We start from the raw sequence: 25,985 nt of genomic DNA on the forward strand, positions 1-25,985 counted from the left end.
TAACTTAAGGGAAAAAACCTAACATCTCCCTTCTCCTCCTCTCCAGGTGTTCCTAGTGAACCGAAGAATGCACGGGTCACTAAAGTCAACAAAGACTGCATATTTGTGGCATGGGACAGACCAGACAGTGATGGAGGGAGTCCCATCACTGGTTATCTGATTGAACGCAAAGAAAGAAACAGCTTGCTCTGGGTGAAAGCTAACGATACTCCTGTCCGGTCAACTGAATATCCTTGTGCTGGCCTCATAGAAGGTCTCGAGTATTCATTCAGAATCTATGCGCTAAACAAAGCTGGATCCAGCCCACCCAGCAAACCAACAGAATACGTAACCGCAAGAATGCCAGTTGGTGAGTAATTTTTGTTAGTATTATGGGAGTATATTTAAATCTCAAAGTCTCTGAGGATTATTACTTCTATTTAGAGATATTCTCAATATTTCTGGGTGATTCTTTGAAATATGGAAGTTTTTAACTTCTGCTGTTAAGATAAACGCTAAGAGTACCTCTTATGGTTTCAGATCCTCCTGGAAAGCCTGAAGTTATTGATGTTACCAAGAGTACTGTATCCCTCATCTGGGCTCGTCCAAAACATGATGGAGGCAGCAAAATTATTGGCTACTTTGTAGAAGCTTGCAAACTTCCTGGTGATAAGTGGGTACGGTGCAATACCTCACCTCACCAGATTCCCCAGGAAGAGTACACAGTCACTGGCTTAGAAGAGAATGCTCAGTATCAATTTAGAGCAATTGCCAAGACTGCAGTAAACATCAGCCAACCCTCCGAACCTTCTGATCCAGTGACCATCCAGGCAGAAAATGGTAAAATTCCACCTTTGTCTATAATACTCAACAGAAATGTATTTTTCTTTCTCTTAAATAAAAATAAAATACACATCATGGGAGGGAAGAAAAACAGGGAACATGATAGGTACTTTGTATACAGACAACTAAAAATTATGATTATAGAAAATCTTAATAACACAGTAAACTAAAAAAACATAAAACAAATTAAAAAACAACAACAACAACAACAACAAAAACAGTACAAAACTGGGAGGACCTTGTAATTTCAACCATACACAGGCAGAGAGAGGACAAGGAAATGCACCAAATTGTCATAATGAAAATTGAAGGATGTTGGAATTATGGAAGATATTTACTTTTTTTAATATGCTTTCAGCATTATCAAACTTCTTATTAAACCTATATTCTTTTTTAAAGATTTATTTAGAGAGAGAGAGAAAGAGTGCAACAGGGGGCAGAGAGAGAGAGAGAAAATCTCAAGCAGATTCCTCACTGAGCACAGAGCCTGATGCAGGGCTTGATCTCACAACCCCAAGATCTGAGCTGAAATCGAGTTAGATGCTCAATCAACTAAGCCACCCAGGAGCCCCTAAACCTATATTCTTTTATAATAAATAAAAATCCCCTCTTGAAATATGAATTTCCTACTTTTATTAACAAGAATGATATGATATAGCTTTGCTTACATTAAATCCTGATCTTATTACTTTCCAGTTCCTCCCAGGATAGAGCTAAGTGTGGCGATGAAAGGTCTGCTTACCGTGAAGGCTGGAACCAATGTTTGCCTGGATGCTACTGTCTTTGGTAAACCAATGCCAACCGTCTCTTGGAAGAAAGAGGGCACGGTGCTGAAGCCAAGGGAAGGCATAAAGATGGCCATGAAGCGGAATCTGTGCACCCTGGAGCTGTTCAGCGTGAACCGGAAGGACTCGGGCGACTATACCATTACTGCTGAAAATTCGAGTGGTTCCAAATCAGCCACAATTAAGCTTCAAGTGTTAGGTAACTAATGCACTTACTTAAACTCTCATATGTTACTTTGGTTAATGTGATGTAACAGAATTTACAAAATCATATGTGAGAAAAGATATATATCCTGATATATCGTTTGTAATCAGAGGATTATTCTTATCACAGGGCAGTGGCATTTTAGAGCTGAAAAGAGCATTAGAAATGTTATATATCTTACGTATGAGGATATTAAGGTTGTGAAAAATTACATACTTTCTAAGGTCATATAGGAAGTTAATGACAATAGAAGACTGCAGTCAGGTCTCCAAAACTCCAGTCTACTCATTCCCCATTTCACATGTGTTAGTGAAAGACTTCACTTGTCTTTCGTACTCTTCCAGATAAACCAGGGCCTCCAGCATCTGTTAAAATCAACAAAATGTATGCAGATCGTGCAATGCTTTCTTGGGAACCTCCTCTTGAAGACGGAGGCTCAGAAATCACCAACTATATTGTTGACAAACGTGAAACAAGCAGGCCCAACTGGGCACAAGTCTCGGCTACGGTGCCCATCACCAGCTGCAGTGTGGAGAAACTTATAGAGGGCCATGAATATCAGTTCCGAATTTGTGCTGAGAATAAATACGGAGTAGGCGATCCAATCTTCACTGAACCGGCAATTGCTAAAAACCCATATGGTAGGAACATTTTCCTTCGGTTTTTCGTTTGACTTTTTAAAGACCTCTTAGACTGACACAGTAACTTTTCAATCCATCTCTGCAGACCCACCTGGGCGCTGTGATCCTCCTGTTATTAGCAACATAACCAAAGATCACATGACGGTGAGCTGGAAACCACCAGCAGATGATGGCGGCTCACCCATCACTGGCTATTTGGTTGAAAAGCGAGAAACCCAGGCAGTTAATTGGACTAAAGTCAACAGAAAACCTGTTATAGAAAGAACCATAAAAGCAACAGGTCTCCAAGAGGGCACAGAATATGAATTCCGAGTTATCGCTATAAATAAGGCTGGACCGGGGAAACCCAGTGATGCATCCAAAGCTGTTTATGCCCGGGACCCCCTGTGTAAGTTTTCATGAAAGAGTCCCCTATCTTATGTTGTAATCAACCCTAAACAACCAGGAATGAGATTTTTAATGAAATTTTTCTGTTATTTATCCTCAGATCCTCCTGGCCCACCAGCATTTCCTAAAGTATATGATACGACCCGTAGCTCCGTGAGTCTATCTTGGGGCAAGCCAGCCTATGACGGTGGTAGCCCTATCATTGGCTACCTTGTTGAAGTAAAACGAGCTGACTCTGATAACTGGGTGAGGTGCAATTTACCAGAGAAGCTGCAGAAAACCCGCTTTGAGGTTACCGGCCTAATGGAAGACACAGAGTATCAGTTCCGTGTATATGCTGTTAATAAGATTGGATACAGCGACCCCAGTGATGTGCCAGACAAACACTGTCCCAAGGACATCTTAAGTGAGTATTACCAGCAGAAATAGAGTTTTCCTCATCAGTCATATTATGAAAGTCAGTACAGAACTCCCTCGGGTAGATTTGTTTATTTATGAGCATTAGAGTTGGTAGCTCTAGGAGTACCTTGTAATGGAGACCTGGGTTGGTACTGCGTGGTATCCTACACAGATCAAATGGAATGCCAGCTGATCTGTGGCTGAAAAGTTTTTCATACTCACATGAGAATTCATATCTTCAAAAGAATATGGAATATAGGATTTTATCCTGAAAACATAGCATTTTTTTTAAAACTAAGTAAAGAGCTATTTGTCATTTTAATGTTTTTTTCATCTTCTAATCTACCCCTTTTCATAAGTATGTAATTGTAGACTCTCCATCCTAATTTCCATTTCACCATTTCTTCTATTTTCTTATCTCCCATAACCATTTCTCCCTTTATTTTTAATTACTTGGTGAAATACTTCACCCTCTATGTATTTTTCTTCCCATGATGAAATAAGGAAAGAGAGCCAGAGTGTCACCAGAGAACCTTCACTGAATATAGAAAAGAAAAACAAGAATGCACATGAGCCAAGAATCAGTTGTCTATATTTAATAAAGAGTGAGTTTGAGAGTATGGAAGTTCATGAAAAAAGGAGAAGAGGTAGAGATCCTTCAGGGAAAACTTGGTTTAGCCTACAGGATATCAGAATATAGAAAGATCAAAAATCACTACAGAGTACTGAAATACAGAAGTTTTGAGGATCATACTAAGAATTTTTTAAAGACCTAGAAGTCAGTTCTGGAAAAGAAACATACTTTAGGAGTGATAAGGCTAGTCCTCAGAAACACATTTGACCATTAAATTATTACTTCAAACAGTCCCACCTGAGGGAGAACTCGATGCCGATTTGAGGAAAACACTCATTTTACGTGCTGGAGTTACAATGAGACTGTATGTACCAGTAAAAGGACGTCCACCTCCAAAGATAACTTGGTCTAAACCAAATGTCAATCTAAGAGAAAGGATTGGACTTGACATAAAATCAACAGACTTTGATACCTTCTTGCGCTGTGAAAATGTGAACAAATATGATGCAGGAAAATATATCTTGACTCTGGAGAACAGCTGTGGTAAAAAGGAATATACCATTGTAGTGAAAGTGCTAGGTAAGTCGATTTGAAAAAAACAATCATATGTTAAAAATGTAGTCTATGTATTTTTTACATATTCATTTCTTATTTACCCACGATTTGTCCAGATACTCCCGGGCCACCTGTCAATGTCACTGTTAAGGAAATATCCAAAGATTCTGCTTATATTACCTGGGATCCTCCTATTATTGATGGCGGAAGTCCCATCATCAACTATGTGGTGGAAAAACGTGATGCAGAGAGGAAGTCCTGGTCTACAGTGACAACTGAGTGCCCAAAAACAAGCTTCAGAGTATCTAACTTGGAAGAGGGAAAATCCTACTTCTTCAGAGTGTTTGCTGAAAATGAGTATGGCATCGGGGATCCTGGGGAAACACGTGATGCTGTCAAAGCTTCCCGTAAGCAAATGACCTACTATCCCACCACTTTGAGTGACCTCTGACCTTGCTTATCTTGGGCTAAGTCTTATCATTTCTTCTTTGCTTTAGAAACCCCTGGACCAGTTGTGGACCTGAAAGTGCTATCTGTAACTAAGTCGTCTTGTAGCATAGGCTGGAAAAAGCCTCGCAGTGATGGTGGCAGCCGAATTACCGGATATGTAGTAGATTTCCTGACTGAAGACAATAAGTGGCAACGTGTTATGAAATCAATGAATTTACAGTACTCTGCAAAAGATCTGATTGAAGGCAAGGAATATACCTTCAGAGTGAGTGCTGAGAATGAAAACGGAGAAGGAACCCCAAGTGAAATCACTGCTGTGGCAAAGGATGATGTTGGTAAGCCTTTAGTCATGCATCTTCATTTTCCCTTTATTGTCCTCAAAAGTGCACTCTTGAGCCCTACTTACTGGCTTTTCTGAAAATCCTTTAAAATTTATAATGATCTGAAAAAAATCAATTGTGGGGTCTGAAAAATGACAATAATTTATCTCTGCTATTTTACAGTGGCTCCTGACCTTGACTTAAAGGACATACCTGATTTGTGCTACTTGGCTAAAGAAAACAGCAACTTCCGTCTTAAGATCCCCATAAAAGGCAAGCCAGCTCCATCGGTATCCTGGAAGAAAGGGGAAGATCCTCTACCAACTGACACAAGGGTCAGTGTTGAGTCAACTGCAGTTAACACAACTCTTGTGGTATATGATTGCCAAAAATCTGATGCTGGAAAATACACAATCACACTGAAGAACGTTGCCGGCACCAAGGAAGGAACTCTCTCTATAAAAGTTGTTGGCAAGCCTGGCATCCCCACAGGACCAATCAAATTTGATGAAGTCACAGCAGAAGCCATGACCTTAAAGTGGGGTCCTCCAAAGGATGACGGAGGTTCTGAAATCACCAACTATATCCTAGAGAAGAGAGATTCTGTAAACAACAAGTGGGTGACATGTGCCTCAGCTGTCCAGAAAACCACCTTCAGAGTAACCAGACTTCATGAGGGCATGGAATACACCTTCAGGGTCAGTGCCGAAAATAAATATGGTGTAGGTGAAGGCCTGAAATCAGAGCCAATTGTTGCTAAGCATCCATTTGGTAAGTGTCTCAGAGTCAGAAAACACAGAGCAAAACATGTTTTTGAGAAAAGTTCCCTATTATAAATCTTGCATCATCTACTTTTTCCTAGATGTGCCTGATGCTCCCCCACCACCCAATATTGTGGATGTCAGACATGATTCGGTATCTCTAACTTGGACTGACCCCAGGAAAACTGGTGGCTCTCCCATTACAGGTATTTCATTTGCTCTTCTCCTGTAGCTTTTACATTAATGTTTCTTCCAAATTGTCCTCCCTGAAAAACAAGCTGAATGGATGGTCCTTTGTTATAGCACGATCTGCAAATACAGTAATTGTTTTTTCCTTTCAGTACATTAAGCATTAGTTAACACTTGATTTCAATGAGAAATCTCCTAATAGTTAAAGGCTTTCATAGTGATTTTTTTTAAGTTGGAATTTTTCAACAGAAGGTGCAATAAATACACAGAAACCAAGAGGGGGAAAAAAGTGCCTAGAAATAAGAGTATAGCCCAGCAAGAATGACTATTTATTCCATATTATGCCCACATATAAACCATTTGGCCAAAAACGTGTACTTAAAAATCAGTATTTTCTACCTGAATTGACAAATTCACTGGGTCTTGTCTTTTTTTTGTAGGGTATCATATTGAGTTCAAGGAGAGAAACAGCCTTTTGTGGAAGAGAGCTAACAAGACTCCTATTAGGATGAAAGACTTCAAAGTGACAGGATTAACCGAAGGTCTTGAGTACGAATTCCGAGTCATGGCAATCAATTTAGCAGGAGTCGGCAAGCCAAGCCTGCCGTCAGAGCCTGTTGTGGCACTTGATCCAATTGGTAAGTCATTATACAAAGGAAAGCCCAGGTGTGTTTTCTGCATGAAAAAAAAAATTGGTATTCGACTGGCTTTTTTTTTGCTTTGCTTTAGATCCTCCTGGCAAACCTGAGGTTATTAATGTAACAAGGAATTCAGTGACCCTCATTTGGACTGAACCCAAATATGATGGTGGTCATAAGTTGACTGGATATATAGTGGAGAAGCGCGATCTACCCTCTAAATCTTGGACGAAAGCCAACCATGTTAATGTCCCAGATTGTGCCTTTACTGTAACTGACCTCATTGAAGGTGGAAAATACGAATTCAGAGTTAGAGCGAAGAACACAGCAGGTGCTATCAGTGCTCCATCAGAAAGTACAGGAACCATTATTTGCAAGGATGAATATGGTGGGTCTAATTTTACTTTTTATGCACATAAAAAATCGCAAATTAAGCCTCCTTTCTTTGCTGATTAAAATGTTTTTTTTTTTTCTTTGCAGAGGCACCAACCATTGTCCTTGATCCCACAATAAAAGATGGGCTGACAATTAAGGCAGGAGATACCATTGTTTTGAGTGCCATTAGCATTCTTGGCAAGCCCCTTCCAAAGTCGAGTTGGTCTAGGGCAGGAAAAGACATGAGACCATCAGATATTGTTCAGATATCCTCAACCCCAACATCTTCCATGCTTACTGTCAAGTATGCCACTAGAAAAGATGCTGGTGAATATACCATTACTGCTACCAATCCTTTTGGCACAAAGGAGGAACACGTGAAGGTAACAGTCCTCGACGTACCTGGTCCCCCAGGTCCCATTGAAATCAGTAATGTTTCTGCTGAAAAAGCAACACTCACATGGACACCTCCATTGGAGGATGGCGGCTCACCAATAAAGTCCTATGTTCTTGAAAAGAGAGAAACCAGTCGACTTTTGTGGACAGTGGTTGCTGAAGATATTCAGTCTTGTAGGCATGTGGCCACCAAACTTATCCAAGGAAATGAATACCTCTTCCGGGTCTCAGCTGTAAACCAATATGGGAAAGGAGAACCTGTACAGTCTGAACCTGTCAAAATGGTGGACAGATTTGGTACGTAGAGCATATAAGGGAACTGACATGTTAACATTTGCAGCCTGGTTTATGAAGGCATGGATTTCTCATACATTTGCTTTCTTTTCAGGTCCCCCTGGCCCTCCTGGAAAACCCGAAATATCAAATGTCACTAAAAACACTGCCACCGTCAGTTGGAAAAGACCAGTGGATGACGGTGGTAGCGAAATCACAGGATATCATGTTGAAAGGAGAGAGAAGAAAAGCTTGCGATGGGTGAGAGCAACAAAGACGCCAGTTTCAGATCTGAGATGCAAAGTAACAGGACTGCAAGAAGGAAACACCTACGAATTCCGTGTCAGCGCAGAAAACAAAGCAGGAATTGGTCCACCCAGTGATGCTTCAAAACCTGTTCTGATGAAAGACGTAGCATGTTTGTATTTTTTTTTTAAAACACCACTCATTTGATAATGCCACTATTTTAGCAAAGTTATCCAAAAGCCAAACTCCTAACATACACTTTTGTGTCTTTGCTTCTGTTTCAGATCCCCCAGGCCCACCTTCAAATGCACATGTCACTGATACTACCAAAAAATCTGCCTCTTTAGCATGGGGCAAGCCTCACTATGATGGAGGACTTGAAATCACTGGCTATATTGTAGAGCATCAAAAAGTAGGAGATGAGGCCTGGATAAAAGATACAACAGGAACTGGTCTCCGAATCACTCAGTTCGTTGTCCCTGATCTTCAGACTAAAGAAAAATACAATTTTAGAATCAGAGCCATCAATGATGCAGGTATCGGGGAGCCAGCAATGATTCCAGATATTGAAATTGTAGAACGGGAAATGGCTCCTGATTTTGAACTAGATGCTGAGCTTCGAAGAACACTTGTTGTTAGAGCAGGACTCAGTATTAGAATATTTGTGCCAATTAAAGGTCGCCCTGCTCCTGAAGTGACATGGACTAAAGACGACATCAACCTTAAAAACCGAGCTAACATTGAAAACACGGAGTCCTTTACTCTTCTGATCATACCGGAATGTAACAGATACGACACTGGTAAATTTGTCATGACCATTGAGAACCCTGCTGGGAAGAAAAGTGGCTTTGTTAATGTCAGAGTCTTGGATACCCCAGGACCTGTCCTTAACCTGAGGCCTACAGACATCACAAAGGACAGTGTCACCCTCCACTGGGACCTCCCTCTGATAGATGGGGGTTCCCGTATAACAAACTACATTGTGGAGAAACGAGAAGCAACACGGAAGTCTTACTCCACCGTTACCACCAAGTGCCATAAGTGCACATATAAAGTTACTGGTTTATCAGAAGGATGCGAATACTTCTTCAGAGTGATGGCGGAAAACGAATATGGAATCGGTGAGCCAGCAGAAACAACAGAACCTGTGAAAGCCTCTGAAGCACCGTCACCACCAGACAGTCTGAACATCATGGACATAACTAAAAGCACAGTCAGCCTGGCGTGGCCTAAACCAAAGCACGATGGTGGCAGTAAGATCACTGGCTATGTGATCGAAGCCCAAAGAAAAGGCTCTGACCAGTGGACCCACATCAGCACCGTGAAGGGGTTAGAATGCGTGGTGAAGAATCTAACCGAAGGGGAAGAATACACATTCCAAGTGATGGCGGTGAACAGTGCAGGAAGAAGCGCCCCCAGAGAAAGCAGACCCGTTATTGTCAAGGAGCAGACAGCGCTTCCCGAGTTAGATCTTCGTGGCATTTATCAGAAATTAGTCATCGCCAGAGCCGGTGAGAACATCAAAGTGGAAATTCCAGTGCTTGGTCGGCCAAAGCCCACCGTTACGTGGAAAAAAGGAGACCAGATTCTTAAACAGACACAGAGAGTTAATTTTGAAAATACAGCCACTTCAACCATCTTAAATATCAATGAGTGTGTAAGAAGTGATAGTGGACCCTATCCATTAACGGCAAGGAACATTGTAGGAGAGGTTGGTGATGTCATCACCATTCAAGTCCATGATATCCCAGGGCCTCCTACTGGACCAATCAAATTCGATGAAGTTTCATCTGATTTTGTGACCTTCTCTTGGGACCCACCTGAGAACGATGGAGGTGTACCGATAAGCAACTATGTAGTAGAAATGCGACAGACTGACAGTACTACATGGGTTGAGTTAGCAACCACTGTCATTCGCACTACCTATAAAGCCACTCGCCTTACTACTGGAGTAGAGTATCAATTCCGGGTAAAAGCTCAAAATAGATACGGAGTTGGACCAGGCATCACATCTGCATCTGTAGTTGCCAACTATCCATTTAAGGTTCCTGGGCCTCCTGGGACCCCTCAGGTGACTGCAGTTACCAAGGATTCAATGACAATTAGCTGGAATGAGCCTCTTTCTGATGGCGGAAGCCCCATTTTAGGATACCACATTGAAAGAAAAGAACGAAATGGTATTCTCTGGCAGACTGTGAGCAAAGCATTAGTACCAGGCAACATTTTCAAATCAAGTGGACTTACAGATGGTATTGCTTATGAATTCCGAGTGATTGCAGAAAACTTGGCTGGCAAAAGCAAGCCAAGCAAGCCATCTGAACCCATGCTTGCTTTAGATCCCATAGACCCACCTGGGAAACCAGTTCCTCTAAATATTACTAGACACACAGTGACACTTAAATGGGCTAAGCCTGAATACACTGGAGGCTTTAAAATTACCAGTTATATAGTTGAAAAGAGAGACCTTCCCAATGGACGGTGGCTGAAGGCCAACTTCAGCAACATTCTGGAGAATGAATTTACAGTCAGTGGCCTAACAGAAGACGCTGCCTATGAATTCCGAGTGATTGCCAAAAATGCTGCTGGTGCTATTAGTCCACCATCTGAACCATCAGATGCCATCACGTGCAGGGATGACATTGAAGCACCAAGGATAATGGTGGATGTTAAATTTAAAGACACAGTAATATTAAAAGCAGGCGAAGCATTCAAGCTAGAAGCTGATGTTTCAGGCCGCCCACCACCAACAATGGAATGGACCAAAGATGGAAAGGAGCTTGAAGGCACAGCAAAGTTAGAAATAAGAATTGCAGATTTCTCTACTTACCTGATAAACAAGGATTCATCAAGGAGGGACAGTGGTGCCTATATTCTTACAGCAACAAATCCTGGTGGGTTTGCTAAACACATTTTCAATGTCAAAGTTCTTGATAGACCAGGCCCACCCGAAGGACCTTTAGCTGTCTCTGAAGTGACAGCAGAAAAATGTGTATTGTCATGGCTGCCTCCACTGGATGACGGAGGTGCCAAAATTGATCACTATATAGTTCAGAAACGTGAAACCAGCAGATTGGCATGGACAAATGTAGCCTCAGAAGTCCAAGTGACAAAACTAAAGGTCACTAAACTTTTGAAAGGCAATGAATACATATTCCGCGTCATGGCTGTAAATAAATATGGAGTTGGAGAGCCACTGGAATCAGAGCCTATGGTAGCAGTTAATCCTTATGGACCCCCTGATCCACCCAAAAACCCTGAAGTTACAGCTATTACTAAAGATTCAATGGTTGTCTGCTGGGGACATCCTGACTCTGATGGTGGAAGTGAAATCATCAATTATATCGTAGAACGGCGTGATAAAGCTGGGCAGCGCTGGGTGAAATGCAACAAGAAAACTCTTACTGATTTAAGATATAAAGTATCTGGACTGACAGAAGGACATGAATATGAGTTCAGGATTATGGCTGAAAATGCTGCTGGAATTAGCGCACCAAGTTCTACCAGTCCATTTTATAAAGCTTGTGACGCTGTGTTTAAGCCCGGCCCACCAGGTAACCCGCGTGTTCTCGATACGAGCAGATCATCCATCTCCATTGCTTGGAATAAACCTATCTACGATGGCGGTTCAGAAATCACTGGGTACATTGTTGAGATTGCCCTGCCAGAGGAAGATGAATGGCAGATTGTCACTCCACCCGCTGGCCTCAAGGCAACCTCTTACACCATCACCAACCTCATAGAGAATCAAGAATATAAAATCCGCATCTATGCTGTGAATTCTGAAGGAATGGGAGAACCTGCACTTGTTCCTGGAACTCCAAAGGCGGAAGAAAGGATGCTGCCTCCAGAGATTGAACTGGATGCTGACCTGCGCAAAGTTGTTACCATAAGAGCTTGTTGCACCCTGCGACTTTTTGTTCCGATCAAAGGCAGGCCTGCACCTGAGGTGAAGTGGACTCGAGAACATGGAGAATCCTTAGATAAAGCTAGCATTGAATCCACAAGCTCTTATACCCTGCTCATCGTTGGAAATGTAAACAGATTCGACAGTGGCAAATACATACTAACTGTAGAAAACAGCTCAGGCAGCAAGTCTGCATTTGTCAATGTTAGAGTACTAGATACACCAGGCCCTCCACAGGATCTCAAGATAAAGGAGGTCACTAAGTCATCGGTCACACTGACATGGGAGCCTCCTCTCCTTGACGGAGGTTCAAAAATAAAGAACTATATTGTTGAAAAGAGGGAATCAACAAGAAAAGCATATTCAACGGTTGCAACAAATTGCCACAAGACGTCCTGGAAGGTAGACCAGCTTCAAGAAGGGTGTAGTTATTATTTCAGGGTTCTTGCTGAAAATGAATACGGCATCGGGCTGCCGGCCGAAACTGCAGAGTCAGTGAAAGCATCAGAACGACCCCTTCCTCCAGGAAAAATAACTTTGGTGGATGTCACCAGAAACAGCGTGTCCCTCTCTTGGGAAAAACCAGAGCATGATGGAGGCAGCCGAATTCTAGGCTACATTGTTGAGATGCAGAGCAAGGGTAGTGACAAATGGGCCACGTGTGCCACAGTCAAAGTCACTGAAGCCACCATAACCGGATTAATTCAGGGTGAAGAATACTCTTTCCGTGTTTCAGCTCAGAATGAAAAGGGCATCAGCGATCCTAGACAACTGAGTGTGCCAGTAATTGCCAAAGATCTTGTTATTCCACCAGCCTTCAAACTCTTGTTTAATACTTTCACTGTACTGGCAGGCGAAGACCTAAAAGTTGACGTTCCATTCATTGGACGTCCTACACCTGCTGTCACCTGGCATAAAGATGATGTACCACTGAAGCAGACAACTAGAGTAAATGCGGAGAGCACAGAAAATAATTCACTACTGACAATAAAGGAAGCCTGCCGAGAAGATGTTGGACATTACACAGTTAAACTGACTAACTCGGCTGGTGAAGCTACTGAAACTTTGAACATTATTGTTCTTGACAAACCAGGGCCTCCAACTGGACCAGTTAAAATGGAGGAAGTGACATCTGATAGTATTACTCTTTCCTGGGGCCCACCTAAGTACGATGGTGGGAGTTCTATCAATAATTACATTGTAGAAAAACGGGACACTTCCACAACCACCTGGCAGATTGTGTCAGCGACTGTTGCAAGGACAACAATAAAGGCTTGCAGATTAAAGACTGGATGTGAATATCAGTTTAGGATTGCAGCTGAAAACAGATATGGAAAGAGCACCTACCTCAATTCAGAGCCTGTTATAGCCCAGTATCCTTTCAAAGTTCCTGGTCCTCCTGGCACACCATTCGTAACGCTCTCCTCCAAGGACAGCATGGAAGTACATTGGAATGAACCAGTTAGTGATGGAGGTAGCAAAGTCATTGGCTATCACCTGGAACGCAAGGAAAGAAATAGTATCCTCTGGGTGAAGTTGAATAAAACACCCATCCCTCAAACCAAGTTTAAAACAACTGGCCTCGACGAAGGTATTGAATATGAGTTTAGAGTCTCTGCAGAGAACATTGTGGGCATCGGCAAGCCAAGTAAGGTGTCAGAATGTTACATGGCTCGTGACCCCTGTGATCCACCAGGGCGGCCAGAGGCGATTATTGTCACACGAAATTCTGTGACTCTCCAGTGGAAGAAACCCACTTACGATGGTGGAAGCAAGATCACTGGCTATATTGTAGAGAAGAAAGAACTGCCTGAGGGCCGCTGGATGAAAGCCAGTTTTACGAATGTCATTGACACTCAGTTTGAAGTAACTGGCCTAGTTGAAGATCATAGATATGAGTTCCGGGTTATAGCTCGAAATGCTGCAGGAGTGTTTAGTGAGCCTTCAGAAAGCACAGGAGCAATAACAGCAAGAGACGAGGTGGAGCCACCACGAATAAGTATGGATCCAAAATACAAAGACACAATTGTGGTTCATGCTGGTGAGTCGTTCAAGATTGATGCAGATGTTCATGGCAAACCAATACCGACCATTCAGTGGGTAAAAGGTGACCAGGAGCTTTCAAATACAGCTCGATTAGAAATAAAGAGCACTGACTTTGCCACCAGTCTCAGTGTAAAGGATGCAGCACGCACCGACAGTGGAAATTACATACTGAAGGCCCAAAATGTTGCAGGGGAGAGATCAGTTACTGTGAATGTCAAAGTTCTTGATAGACCAGGACCACCGGAGGGACCTGTTCTCATATCAGGAGTGACAGCAGAAAAATGCACACTAGGTTGGAAACCCCCACTACAGGATGGTGGGAGTGACATCATAAATTATATTGTGGAGAGGAGAGAAACCAGCCGCTTAGTTTGGACTCTGGTTGATGCCAATGTGCAAACTCTCAGCTGCAAGGTTACTAAGCTTCTCGAAGGCAATGAATATATCTTCCGTATAATGGCTGTCAACAAATACGGTGTTGGTGAACCTCTGGAATCTGAGCCAGTGATTGCCAAGAATCCATTCGTAGTGCCAGATGCACCAAAGGCTCCAGAAATCACAACAGTGACCAAGGACTCAATGATCGTTGTATGGGAAAGACCAGCATCTGATGGTGGCAGTGAAATTCTTGGATATGTTCTCGAAAAACGGGATAAGGAGGGCATTAGATGGACAAGATGCCACAAACGCCTTATTGGGGAACTGCGCTTGAGAGTAACTGGACTCCTAGAAAACCACAATTATGAATTCAGAGTCTCAGCCGAGAATGCTGCTGGACTTAGTGAACCAAGCCCACCTTCTGCTTACCAAAAGGCTTGTGATCCTATTTATAAACCAGGACCTCCAAACAACCCCAAAGTCACAGATATTACCAGATCTTCTGTCTTCCTTTCTTGGAGCAAACCAATATATGATGGTGGCTGTGAAATCCAAGGCTACATTGTTGAAAAATGTGATGTGAGTGTTGGTGAATGGACCATGTGCACTCCACCAACTGGAATCAATAAAACAAATATAGAAGTAGAAAAGCTGTTGGAAAAGCATGAATACAATTTCCGTATCTGTGCTGTTAATAAAGCCGGAGTTGGAGAACATGCTGATGTCCCTGGACCTGTTGTAGTTGAAGAAAAATTAGAAGCACCAGATATTGAACTTGACCTAGAACTGAGGAAAATTATAAATATAAGGGCCGGTGGCTCCTTAAGGCTCTTTGTTCCTATTAAAGGCCGTCCTACACCAGAAGTGAAATGGGGGAAGATGGATGGTGAAATCCGAGATGCAGCTATAATTGATGTCACTAGCAGTTTCACCTCTCTTGTTCTTGACAATGTCAACCGATACGATAGTGGAAAATACACTCTTACTTTAGAAAACAGCAGTGGAACAAAGTCTGCCTTTGTTACCGTGAGAGTCCTGGACACACCAAGTCCGCCTGTTAACCTGAAAGTCACAGAAATCACTAAGGACTCGGTATCAATTACATGGGAACCTCCTCTGTTGGATGGAGGATCCAAAATAAAAAATTACATTGTTGAGAAACGTGAGGCCACAAGAAAATCATATGCTGCGGTGGTAACAAACTGCCATAAGAATTCTTGGAAGATTGATCAACTCCAAGAAGGCAGCAGTTACTACTTTAGAGTCACAGCTGAGAACGAGTATGGCATCGGCCTTCCTGCCCACACTGCTGATCCTATTAAGGTTGCAGAAGTCCCACAACCTCCAGGAAAAATAACTGTGGATGATGTCACCAGAAACAGTGTCTCCTTGAGTTGGACAAAGCCGGAACATGACGGTGGCAGTAAAATCATTCAGTATATTGTGGAAATGCAAGCTAAACACAGCGAGAAATGGTCAGAGTGTGCTCGAGTCAAGTCCCTTGAAGCAGTAATTACAAACCTAACTCAGGGAGAAGAGTATCTCTTTAGAGTTGTTGCCGTAAATGAAAAGGGAAGAAGTGATCCTAGGTCGCTTGCAGTTCCAATAGTTGCCAAAGATCTGGTCATTGAGCCAGATGTAAGACCTGCCTTCAACAATTACAGTGTACAGGTCGGCCAAGATTTGAAAATAGAGGTGCCAATTTCTGGACGTCCTAAGCCAACCATTACCTGGACTAAAGATGGTCTTCCACTGAAGCAGACCACAAGAGTCAATGTTACCGATTCACTTGACCTCACAGTACTCAGCATTAAAGAAACTAATAAGGATGATGGTGGACATTATGGAATCACAGTGGCTAACGTTGTAGGTCAGAAAACAGCATCCATTGAAATTATAACTCTAGATAAACCTGATCCTCCAAAAGGACCTGTTAAATTTGATGAAGTCAGTGCTGAAAGTATTACGTTATCTTGGAATCCCCCATTATATACAGGGGGCTGCCAGATCACCAACTACATTGTTCAGAAAAGAGACACAACCACCACAGTATGGGATACTGTTTCTGCTACTGTTGCCAGAACCACACTGAAAGTGACCAAATTGAAAACTGGTACAGAATACCAATTCAGAATATTTGCTGAAAACAGATATGGACAAAGTTTTGCCTTGGAGTCTGATCCAATTGTAGCTCAATATCCCTACAAAGAACCAGGCCCTCCAGGCACCCCATTTGTCACAGCCATTTCCAAGGACTCCATGGTTGTTCAATGGCATGAACCAATCAATAATGGTGGAAGCCCAGTCATAGGTTACCACCTTGAGAAAAAGGAAAGAAATAGTATTTTGTGGACAAAAGTCAACAAAACTATTATTCATGACACTCAATTTAAAGCAGTCAATCTAGAAGAGGGCATTGAATATGAATTCAGAGTTTATGCTGAAAATATTGTTGGTGTAGGTAAAGCAAGCAAGAATTCCGAATGCTATGTAGCCAGAGATCCCTGTGACCCACCAGGAACGCCAGAAGCAATAATGGTTAAAAGAAATGAGATCACTTTACAGTGGACCAAACCTGTTTATGATGGTGGAAGTATGATTACAGGTTACATTGTAGAGAAACGTGATTTGCCTGAGGGTCGCTGGATGAAAGCCAGCTTTACAAATGTCATTGAAACTCAATTTACCGTGTCTGGTCTTACTGAAGACCAAAGATACGAGTTCAGAGTCATTGCAAAGAATGCGGCTGGTGCAATAAGTAAACCCTCCGACAGTACCGGACCAATAACTGCCAGGGATGAGGTTGAACTTCCCAGAATTTCAATGGATCCGAAATTCAGAGACACAATTGTGGTGAATGCTGGAGAAACGTTCAGGCTTGAGGCTGATGTCCACGGAAAGCCCCTACCAACCATCGAGTGGTTACGAGGAGATAAGGAAATTGAAGAGTCTGCCAGATGTGAAATAAAGAACACAGATTTCAAGGCTTTACTTATTGTAAAGGATGCCATTAGGATTGATGGTGGACAGTATATTTTAAGAGCTTCCAATGTTGCAGGTTCCAAGTCATTCCCAGTAAACGTAAAAGTGTTGGATAGACCAGGACCTCCAGAAGGGCCAGTCCAGGTTACTGGAGTCACTGCTGAAAAATGCACTTTAACATGGTCTCCACCACTTCAAGATGGTGGCAGTGATATTTCTCATTATGTTGTTGAAAAGAGAGAAACGAGTCGACTTGCCTGGACTGTTGTTGCTTCAGAAGTTGTGACCAATTCTCTGAAAGTTACCAAACTCTTAGAAGGGAATGAATATATTTTCCGCATAATGGCTGTAAACAAATACGGTGTTGGAGAGCCTTTGGAATCTGCACCAGTACTAATGAAAAATCCGTTTGTGCTTCCTGGACCACCAAAAAGCTTGGAAGTCACTAACATTGCCAAGGACTCCATGACTGTCTGTTGGAACCGTCCAGATAGTGACGGTGGAAGTGAGATTATTGGTTACATTGTAGAGAAAAGAGACAGAAGTGGCATAAGGTGGATAAAATGTAATAAACGCCGCATTACAGATTTGCGTCTAAGAGTAACAGGATTAACAGAAGATCATGAGTATGAATTCAGAGTCTCTGCAGAAAATGCTGCTGGAGTTGGGGAACCAAGTCCAGCTACAGTTTACTATAAGGCTTGTGATCCTGTATTCAAACCTGGCCCACCCACCAATGCACACATTGTAGACACCACTAAAAATTCAATTACACTTGCCTGGGGTAAGCCCATCTATGATGGTGGCAGTGAGATCGTAGGATATGTAGTAGAAATCTGTAAAGCAGATGAAGAAGACTGGCAAATAGTTACTCCACAGACTGGCCTGAAAGCCATGCGATTTGAAATCTCAAAACTCGTTGAGCACCAAGAGTATAAAATACGAATCTCTGCCCTCAATAAAGTTGGCGTAGGTGAGGCTGCATCAGTTCCCGGTACCGTGAAACCAGAAGATAAACTTGAAGCACCCGAACTTGACCTTGACTCTGAATTAAGGAAAGGAATAGTTGTAAGGGCTGGTGGATCTGCCAGAATTCACATTCCATTCAAAGGTCGCCCAACACCTGAGATCACTTGGTCTCGAGAGGAAGGTGAATTCACAGATAAGGTCCAAATTGAAAAGGGAGTAAACTATACCCAGCTATCCATAGATAACTGTGATAGAAATGATGCTGGAAAATACATTCTCAAGCTGGAAAACAGCAGTGGATCTAAGTCTGCTTTTGTAACTGTGAAAGTTCTGGACACCCCAGGGCCACCACAAAATCTGGCAGTCAAAGAAGTGAAAAAAGATTCTGTCCTGCTGGCATGGGAGCCACCCATCATTGATGGCGGTTCAAAGGTGAAGAACTATGTTATTGACAAACGTGAGTCAACCAGAAAAGCATATGCTAACGTGAGTAGTAAATGCAACAAAACAAGCTTTAAAGTTGAGAATCTTACAGAAGGAGCCATTTATTACTTTAGAGTTATGGCTGAAAATGAATTTGGAGTTGGTGTTCCAGTGGAAACTGTTGATGCTGTGAAAGCCGCTGAACCTCCTTCCCCACCAGGAAAAGTGACACTCACAGATGTGTCCCAGACCAGTGCATCGCTGATGTGGGAGAAACCTGAACATGATGGTGGCAGCAGAGTCTTGGGTTATGTTGTTGAAATGCAGCCCAAAGGAACAGAAAAATGGAGTGTTGTGGCCGAATCCAAAGTCTGTAATGCCGTGATTACTGGTTTGAGTTCTGGACAAGAATATCAGTTCCGTGTCAAGGCTTACAATGAGAAAGGAAAAAGTGATCCAAGAGTGCTTGGTGTTCCTGTCATAGCCAAAGATTTGACCATACAGCCTAGCTTTAAGTTACCGTTTAACACATATACTGTCCAAGCTGGAGAAGATCTTAAAATTGAAATTCCAGTTATCGGACGACCAAGACCTAACGTTTCATGGGTCAAAGATGGTGAGCCTCTTAAACAGACAACAAGAGTAAATGTTGAAGAAACAGCCACTTCAACAATGCTGCACATTAAAGAAAGTAACAAAGATGACTTTGGAAAATACACTATAACAGCAACAAATAGTGCAGGTACGGCAACAGAAAATCTCAGCATCATTGTTTTGGAAAAGCCTGGACCTCCAGTTGGACCAGTTCGGTTTGACGAAGTTAGTGCAGACTTTGTTGTTATCTCTTGGGAACCTCCAGCCTACACTGGTGGCTGCCAGATAAGCAACTACATTGTAGAGAAGCGAGATACAACTACCACCACTTGGCAGATGGTATCAGCAACAGTTGCAAGAACAACAATTAAAATAACCAAACTGAAAACAGGCACAGAGTACCAGTTTAGAATTTTTGCAGAAAACAGGTATGGAAAGAGCGCCCCTCTGGATTCTAAACCAGTTATCGTACAATATCCATTTAAAGAACCTGGGCCACCTGGAACTCCTTTTGTGACATCCATTTCAAAAGATCAGATGATTGTGCAGTGGCACGAGCCAGTTCATGATGGAGGAAGCAAAGTTATTGGCTACCATCTTGAACAGAAAGAAAAGAACAGCATTCTATGGGTCAAATTAAATAAGACTCCCATTCAAGACACCAAATTCAAAACAACTGGGCTTGATGAAGGCCTTGAGTATGAGTTCAAAGTTTCTGCTGAAAATATCGTTGGCATTGGCAAGCCTAGCAAAGTCTCAGAATGCTTTGTTGCTCGTGATCCATGTGACCCACCCGGTCGCCCTGAAGCCATTGTTATTACAAGAAACAACGTTACACTGAAATGGAAGAAACCTGCCTATGATGGTGGTAGCAAGATAACAGGTTATATTGTAGAAAAGAAAGATCTACCTGATGGCCGCTGGATGAAAGCCAGCTTTACCAATGTGTTAGAAACAGAATTTACAGTGAGTGGACTTGTAGAAGACCAAAGATATGAATTTAGAGTAATTGCAAGAAATGCAGCTGGCAACCTTAGTGAACCATCTGAAAGCACTGGTGCTATTACTGCCAGAGATGAAATTGATGCACCAAATGCCTCACTGGATCCAAAATACAAAGATGTAATCGTCGTTCGTGCAGGAGAGACTTTTGTCCTCGATGCTGATATCCGCGGCAAGCCTATACCTGATATTGTTTGGTCAAAAGATGGCAAAGAGCTTGAAGAAACAACTGCTAGGATGGAAATTAAATCTACTATTCAAAAGACCACTCTTGTTGTCAAAGACTGTATACGTACTGATGGAGGACAGTACATTCTGAAACTCAGCAATGTCGGTGGTACAAAGTCCATACCAATCACTGTAAAGGTACTCGACAGGCCAGGGCCCCCTGAAGGTCCTCTGAAGGTTTCTGGAGTTACTGCTGAGAAATGTTATCTGGCATGGAACCCACCTTTACAGGATGGTGGTGCTAGTATTTCCCATTACATCATCGAAAAGAGAGAAACAAGCAGACTCTCCTGGACCCAGGTTTCAACGGAGGTACAAGCCCTTAACTACAAAGTCACTAAACTTCTTCCTGGTAATGAGTACATTTTCCGCGTCATGGCTGTGAATAAATACGGAATTGGAGAGCCCCTGGAATCTGAGCCTGTTATAGCCTGTAATCCGTATAAGCCACCAGGTCCTCCTTCACCGCCTGAAGCCTCAGCAATCACCAAAGATTCTATGGTAGTAACATGGACACGCCCAGTGGATGATGGAGGTGCCGAAATTGAGGGCTACATTCTTGAAAAACGAGATAAGGAAGGCATTAGATGGACCAAGTGCAACAAGAAAACTCTAACAGATCTCCGATTCAGAGTAACTGGCCTTACCGAAGGTCATTCCTATGAGTTCAGAGTGGCTGCCGAAAATGCAGCTGGTGTGGGTGAACCTAGCGAGCCGTCAGTTTTCTATCGTGCATGTGATGCCTTGTATCCACCAGGTCCACCAAGTAATCCAAAGGTAACAGATACTTCCAGATCTTCTGTCTCCCTGGCATGGAATAAGCCAATTTATGATGGTGGTGCACCTGTTAAGGGCTACGTGGTGGAGGTCAAAGAAGCCTCTGCTGATGAATGGACAACCTGCACTCCACCGACAGGATTACAAGGAAAGCAGTTCACAGTGACCAAGCTTAAAGAAAATACTGAGTATAACTTCCGCATTTGTGCCATCAATTCTGAAGGTGTAGGTGAACCTGCAACCATACCTGGCTCAGTTGTTGCTAAAGACAGGCTAGAGCCACCAGAAATAGAACTTGATGCTGATCTCAGAAAGGTGGTCGTTCTGCGAGCAAGTACTACTTTACGCTTATTTGTCACAATCAAAGGTCGACCAGAACCTGAAGTTAAATGGGAAAAGGCCGAAGGCACTCTCACAGAGAGGGCCCAGATCGAGGTGACCAGCTCCTACACAATGTTGGTAATTGATAACGTTACCAGATTTGATAGTGGTCGGTATAATCTGACACTAGAAAATAACAGTGGTTCCAAAACAGCCTTCGTTAACGTCAGAGTTCTTGACTCACCAAGCGCCCCTGTGAATTTGAATGTAAGAGAAGTAAAAAAAGACTCAGTGACGCTGTCCTGGGAGCCACCACTTATTGATGGTGGAGCTAAGATTACAAACTACATTGTTGAGAAACGAGAAACTACAAGAAAAGCATATGCTACTGTTACAAACAACTGCACGAAGAACTCTTTTAAAATTGAAAATCTACAAGAAGGATGTTCTTATTACTTCCGAGTCTTGGCTTCCAATGAATATGGGATTGGTTTGCCTGCTGAAACCAGGGAACCTGTTAAAGTTTCTGAACCACCCCTCCCCCCCGGAAGAGTGACTCTTGTTGATGTGACCCGTAACACAGCTACAATTAAGTGGGAGAAGCCAGAAAGTGATGGTGGCAGCAAAATTACTGGCTACGTAGTTGAAATGCAGACTAAAGGGAGTGAAAAATGGAGCACTTGCACACAAGTTAAGACTCTAGAAGCAACTATATCTGGCTTAACTATGGGAGAAGAGTATACCTTCAGGGTAGCTGCCGTCAATGAAAAAGGAAGAAGTGATCCGAGACAACTCGGAGTGCCAGTAATTGCAAGGGATATTGAAATAAAGCCTTCCGTCGAGCTTCCTTACAATACTTTCAATGTAAAGGCTAGAGACCAACTTAAGATTGATGTTCCATTTAAAGGGAGACCTCAAGCTACTGTAAGCTGGAAAAAAGATGGTCAGATTCTTAAAGAAACCACAAGGGTCAATATTTCTTCTTCAAAGACTGTAACATCACTATCTATCAAGGAAGCTTCCAGGGAAGATGTTGGCACTTATGAATTATGTGTCTCCAACAGCGCTGGATCCATAACAGTTCCTATAACTGTAATTGTCCTTGACAAACCAGGCCCTCCGGGACCTGTTCATATTGATGAGGTTAGTTGTGACAATATAACAATTTCCTGGAATCCTCCAGAATATGACGGTGGCTGCCAAATTAGCAATTATATCGTTGAAAAGAGAGAAACCACTTCTACCACATGGCACATAGTTTCACAGGCAGTTGCAAGAACGTCCATTAAAATAGTTCGTCTGACAACAGGAAGTGAGTATCAGTTCCGTGTTTGTGCAGAAAACCGCTATGGCAAGAGCTCCTACAGTGAATCTAAACCCGTTGTTGCAGAGTATCCATTCAGCCCTCCAGGTCCTCCTGGTACTCCTAAAGTTGTGCATGCCACAAAATCTACCATGCTTGTAAGCTGGCAAGTGCCTGTTAATGATGGAGGAAGTCCAGTAATTGGCTATCACCTTGAATATAAAGAGAGGAGCAGCATTCTTTGGTCAAAAGCAAATAAAATCCTCATCGCTGATACACAAATGAAAGTCTCGGGCCTTGATGAAGGACTGATGTATGAGTATCGTGTATATGCTGAAAACATTGCTGGAATTGGTAAATGCAGTAAGTCTTGTGAACCAGTCCCTGCAAGAGACCCTTGTGACCCTCCTGGACAACCTGAAGTCACAAATATCACCAGAAAATCAGTGTCACTTAAATGGTCTAAACCACATTATGATGGCGGCGCTAAGATCACAGGATATATTATCGAACGTAGAGAACTACCAGATGGCCGGTGGCTGAAGTGCAATTTTACCAACGTACAAGAAACATACTTTGAAGTCACCGAACTTACTGAAGATCAGCGTTATGAATTCCGGGTTTTTGCAAGGAATGCAGCTGACTCAGTTAGTGAACCATCTGAATCCACTGGGCCTATTACAGTTAAAGATGACGTTGAGGCTCCAAGAATTATGATGGATGTCAAGTTCCGAGATGTGATTGTTGTCAAAGCTGGAGAGGTCCTTAAGATAAATGCAGACATCGCAGGGCGACCTCTGCCAGTGATTTCCTGGGCCAAGGATGGGGTGGAAATTGAAGAAAGAGCAAGAACAGAAATTGTCTCGACAGACTATAGCACCTCGTTAACAGTGAAAGACTGTATCCGACGAGACACTGGGCAGTACGTACTAACACTGAAGAATGTTGCAGGAACTCGGTCTATGGCAGTTAACTGCAAGGTACTTGATAAGCCTGGCCCACCAGCAGGACCGCTTGAAATAAATGGCCTCACAGCTGAGAAATGCTCGCTTTCCTGGGGACCGCCCCAAGAAAATGGTGGTGCAGATATTGACTATTACATCGTAGAAAAGCGTGAAACAAGCCGCCTCGCATGGACAATATGTGAAGGGGAATTAAGGACAACATCCTGTAAAGTAACCAAGTTACTCAAAGGCAACGAATACATCTTTAGAGTAACGGGTGTTAATAAATATGGTGTTGGTGAGTCCCTGGAGAGCGTGGCAGTAAAGGCACTAGATCCGTTTACTGTTCCAAGTCCACCTACCTCTTTGGAAATTACATCTGTGACTAAAGAGTCCATGACCCTTTGCTGGTCGAGACCGGAGAGTGACGGAGGCAGTGAAATCTCTGGATATATAATTGAAAGGAGAGAGAAAAACAGCCTACGATGGGTACGTGTAAACAAAAAACCAGTTTATGACCTGAGAGTGAAATCAACTGGGCTTCGGGAAGGATGTGAATATGAGTACCGGGTTTACGCAGAAAATGCTGCTGGCCTGAGCCTTCCAAGTGAAACCTCTCCCTTAATTCGGGCAGAAGATCCAGTGTTCTTGCCATCTCCTCCATCCAAACCCAAAATTGTGGACTCAGGCAAGACAAACATAACTATTAGCTGGGTTAAGCCCTTGTTTGATGGTGGGGCCCCAGTAACAGGATACACTGTAGAATATAAGAAATCTGATGAAACTGAGTGGGAGACAGCCATTCAGAACTTAAGAGGCACAGAATATACCATAGGTGGACTAACAACAGGAGCCGAGTATGTTTTCAGAGTAAGATCTGTCAATAAAGTCGGTGCTAGTGATCCCAGCGATAGTACCGATCCCCAGGTAGCAAAAGAAAGAGAAGAAGAACCTGTATTTGATCTTGACAGTGAAATGAAGAAGACCTTGATTGTCAAGGCCGGCACCTCCTTTACCATGACCGTACCTTTCCGGGGAAGACCAGCACCTAGTGTCATGTGGAGTAAGCCAGACAGTGACCTCCGTGCTAGAGCTTATATTGATTCCACAGACTCTCGTACGTCACTTACTATTGAAAATGCGAACAGAAATGATTCTGGAAAATACACGTTAACAATTCAGAATATTGTGAATGCTGCTTCACTGACCTTAGTTGTCAAAGTTTTAGATTCTCCTGGTCCTCCAACCAATATCACTGTACATGATATAACCAAAGAGTCTGCAGTGTTATCCTGGGATGTTCCTGAAAATGATGGCGGAGCACCAGTGAAGAATTACCACATAGAAAAACGTGAGGCCAGTAAGAAAGCATGGGTCTCTGTGACCAACAATTGTAACCGCCTCTCCTACAAAATCACCAACTTACAAGAAGGGGCGATTTACTACTTCCGAGTATCTGGAGAGAATGAGTTTGGTGTTGGTGTACCAGCTGAAACAAAGGAAGGAGTAAAAATAACAGGTATGCTTTAAGAACAAAGAACATTTATATATATCTGTATTAATTTTCTTAGAATACTGTGAATCATTCTAATTAGTCTCACTTAATTTAAAATGCTTTTGCTTCACACCTCAAATAATTCATACTGTAGCATGACATGAAATCTCTAATAGAGGAAGTTCTTTGCTGATTAAAAAAATGTGGAAATTTGCAAAGCTAGAAGTAGATCATATATATTGAATTTAAATATAACTAAATTTGACTGCACATATATATGGCATGTGTGCAGAAACTGTATTATGAAGATTGTTCATCTTATTCCTCACTTTTATACCCAGGATAAATTTGAGATAAATTTTACTATTTAATCTAGTCACTCGACATTTAATTTGAATTTGGATACTACCACATACTATGACATGTAATGACAAAGCTTGGGGTAGCTTCGCTTGGCTCAGAACCCAAACTTGTTATATAAAAAGTAAGACAGACTCAAATCAGAGGAAGAATGTGGGCTTCATTTAAAAGTTTTCTTTGACAATGCAGAAAGAACACATGGGGATAAAATGTTGTAATAATCCCTTTTTTCTGGTGTTTTAC

At 42.5% G+C, this 25,985-nt stretch overlaps 1 protein-coding gene across 1 annotated transcript in view; it reads left to right on the top strand.

Annotated features, from left to right (window-relative positions):
- The window catches only part of LOC309843473 (titin-like), a 275,519-nt gene that overhangs the window by 216,716 nt on the left and 32,818 nt on the right, over positions 1 to 25,985 (top strand). Inside the window, 16 exon segments of the mRNA XM_082688984.1 lie at positions 47 to 349; positions 520 to 819; positions 1,519 to 1,806; positions 2,157 to 2,453; positions 2,539 to 2,841; positions 2,941 to 3,246; positions 4,105 to 4,392; positions 4,485 to 4,775; positions 4,866 to 5,153; positions 5,322 to 5,909; positions 6,001 to 6,105; positions 6,529 to 6,726; positions 6,818 to 7,114; positions 7,207 to 7,794; positions 7,886 to 8,188; positions 8,301 to 25,406. Of these exon segments, the coding sequence (XP_082545110.1) occupies positions 47 to 349; positions 520 to 819; positions 1,519 to 1,806; positions 2,157 to 2,453; positions 2,539 to 2,841; positions 2,941 to 3,246; positions 4,105 to 4,392; positions 4,485 to 4,775; positions 4,866 to 5,153; positions 5,322 to 5,909; positions 6,001 to 6,105; positions 6,529 to 6,726; positions 6,818 to 7,114; positions 7,207 to 7,794; positions 7,886 to 8,188; positions 8,301 to 25,406 (21,849 nt within the window).

This window comes from Mustela nivalis (assembly GCF_964662115.1).
Source record: "Mustela nivalis genome assembly, chromosome: 11".
NCBI classification, from domain to species: domain Eukaryota; kingdom Metazoa; phylum Chordata; class Mammalia; order Carnivora; family Mustelidae; genus Mustela; species Mustela nivalis.